The sequence below is a fragment of the Sphaeroforma arctica genome, assembly GCF_001186125.1.
Source record: "Sphaeroforma arctica JP610 unplaced genomic scaffold supercont1.2193, whole genome shotgun sequence".
NCBI classification, from domain to species: domain Eukaryota; class Ichthyosporea; order Ichthyophonida; genus Sphaeroforma; species Sphaeroforma arctica.
In genome coordinates this window covers 1-3,211 of record NW_014038365.1, presented here as the reverse complement: position 1 = coordinate 3,211, position 3,211 = coordinate 1, and the positions used below count along the sequence as shown (strand labels likewise).

The following is a 3,211-nucleotide window of genomic DNA, read 5'->3' as shown; positions in this document are numbered from 1 at the left end:
ACANACACACACACACACACACACACACATACATACATATATATATATATATATATATATATATAGGCAAAAATAGAATACGCTAAATGAGTATTCCATTATTTAGAATACGCATTTAACGTATTTGCAGCGGTGAAATGGTTCGATGACAATTCGGAGCAGACCTATACCTCACAGCAAACATTCAGTACCGTTGCCTTTAGGCCCATCCAATACCATGTATTAGTGCAAGACCATCAATGATGCATGTGCGTGCAATGAAGTCGCCTAAACGGACCACCATTTGGTGCCATGCACTGGCACTACTCGTTCACGTGGCAAAGCAATCATTCAGTGCAACTCCACATATGCCCATTCAACACCAGCCATATCGTTTTGTGTTTGTCATACTACTCATACGTGTCACTACACAGCGATCGCTCGAGCATACCTTTGACGTACGGCCCACTGAAAGACGCCCTGTAGCTGTAGCACATACGACAGCATCAGCCCTACTATACCCGAGCCCAAGGTATCGCGCAGTGGAATACAGGCATACCCCTGTATGAGAGTCAGAGTAGGAGATGGGTGGGTAGTTCAGTGCAGATGAACATTAGGCAGACATACCCCTGTATGAGAGTCAGAGTAGGAGATGGGTGGGGGGTAGTTTAGTGTAGGTATACATTAGGCAGGCATAACCCCTATTACAGTTGCAAGCAATTGCGAGACGAATGCAAACATACTACACAAATATATCTTCGTCTACGGTAGGCATACAAGAAATGTAAATACATACCCACACTTCAATACTTATGTGTGGGCACATAGCATTCAACCACGCACAGCACATACCGCCACAGTTATAAGTACACAGCACAGGAAATCCAGTCGAAACCCGAGCCACCGCTGCGTTGCCAGAAAGCAGAACCACATGCGCGAGTGCATGTTGAGCTGCGCGTAGAAGTCTTTCAGCTTCTGCTCACCGGCACCAAAGGACCGGATGATGGAGAGCCCTGTTGCCATGGAAACGGGTCATAGAAAGGTATTACACATATATAGTAATGTATAGTATGTGCACAGGTTTATGTTCCCCTGTCTCCGTTCGTACACAATAGGACCGGATAATGGAGAGCCCAGTTGCTCTAGAAACAAGTCACAGAAAGGTAATACAGTATAGCAATGCACAGTATGTGTACAGGTTTATGTTCCCCTGTCTTCGTTCGTACACAAAAGGGCCGGATGATGGAGAGCCCCATGATCAAGGCAAAAGGGTAAATAGTAAAATATCTGGGTGATACTTTCTAGAAGATGTGAGAAGCTCGAGTACATGGACGACCTAGCGATACCTCCGAGTGAGCCCTATGTATATGCTAGCTTACATGCACATGATAGAATATGGGCGACCTAGCAATACCTCCGTGTGAACCCTATGTAATATGCTAGCTTACATGCACATGATAGAATATGGGCGACATCGCGCTGCCCTCCAGCAGATCGACGTCTCTGTATTCCCCAATTCTCCACATGTAGAATATACACACATATATATGTAGACATCAATACACATGTATATGTAAACATCAGTAAACACATGCTCAAATACCCTAAAAGATGGGCATACCTTGTAGTACAGATGAGAAGTTCGAGTATATGGGTGACCTGGCAATACCCTCCAGTCGTTTGATATCTCTGCTTGCGGGCAAGAAATAACGACGCAACAAGACAAACATGACCACTAACGGCGCAATGGCCAGCAGCACCCACGGCAGGATGATCACCACCATGATGAGAATGCCTACAATCTGTGTGTAACCATGGCAACAGGATCTATATACATGGCAACAACAGGACTGACATTGACTGGGGACGAGGAGAGCATATATACATATATATATATATATATATATATATATCAATTATTTGCATGTATTCATGGGTATGTGATGGTCACGCATGACGCGACGATAACGCAGCATGAGCAGAGACACTTGCGGTGCAATGGCCAGGAACGCATACGGCAGGAGAATCAACCAGTAGAACAAGGATAATCAAATCGCATTATAAGGATACCTGCACTCTGTGCCGATCCATGACAAGGAGATTGTTGTGATATAGTCCGCATATAGATACACAGCTAGTAGGACGATGCTCGCACTGATGATTCATGATTGTGAGGACTGAGGCACGCGTTCTGCATGATGAAGGCCTACCACTGATGCACTAAAACAAGGCCAGTTTGTCACATATAGATACTATAAATGCCAGACATGTACTCACGTATAATAATCTCAACATAGAATACATGCATTGAGTGAATAGATGTATCATACATGTACAGGCACGGACAAGTCATCGTCTCCACATATGATACTAAGCTTAACAGATATGCTTACCATAAAACTAGCCTGCAGTGTGTCGTATGCGGTGTACGGTAGCGTATCGTCCATGGTTCCAATGTCCTGCATAGACCCGAAGGTATATTCGTATACATCAGTGACTGCGCACTCAGATGACAAGGTAAGGGTGCATGTGTATGTAGTATAGCTACGTCAACACATCGATACATACTAAATTCCTACGCATGTGATATACATATATACATATATATAAATATATTATATATATAAATATGTAAAAAATATATATAATTATATATAACGATATATATAATGATATATATACATATATACATATATACATATGTGTGTGTGTGTGCGTGTGTGTGTGTGTGTGTTGTGTGTGTGTATCCAAGTCTGCTTGATTGCAAACTAGTGCCATTGAGATAGATTGCATATGTGCATGTCCCTCCAGGTACACGAATGTAGTGACAGAATATAGTATACGTTTCTCGTCTAGTTTTTTATCAAACTACAACAGTCATCCAATCGAGTATTCAGTTTGCAGAATACTATAGTAAGCTAAGAAGCAGAAAAAAATACTTCATTGATATACCTTGGAGAATCGGTTAAGAATGCGACCGGCCGGATTTGAGTCGTAAAACGAGACAGGGGACATTAGAACACTCTTAAACATCGACCCGTGGAGCGCCACATTGGACCTCAGAAGAACTGTCAGGAACATCATCACCCTATATATACATCAATGTATGCGAACATCACATGTGTAGGGAACTAGATATTAATGAGATATGACGACTGGTTACGGTGGTCGTTCGAGATGAGGGTGATTATTCTTATCGTAATAGTTGGGTGCAGAAGTCAGAACTATATAT

At 42.5% G+C, this 3,211-nt stretch overlaps 1 protein-coding gene across 1 annotated transcript; it reads right to left on the bottom strand.

Moving 5' to 3' along the window:
- Window positions 1–405: 405 nt before the first annotated feature.
- SARC_12276 (hypothetical protein) lies at window positions 406–2,444 on the bottom strand (the record flags this gene model as incomplete). The annotated part of the gene is made up of 4 exons (XM_014293619.1): window positions 406–540; window positions 832–992; window positions 1,601–1,781; window positions 2,373–2,444. The coding sequence occupies 4 exons, from the start codon at window positions 2,442–2,444 to the stop codon at window positions 406–408; spliced, it is 549 nt and encodes a 182-aa protein (XP_014149094.1).
- Between the last annotated feature and the right edge of the window lie 767 nt (window positions 2,445–3,211).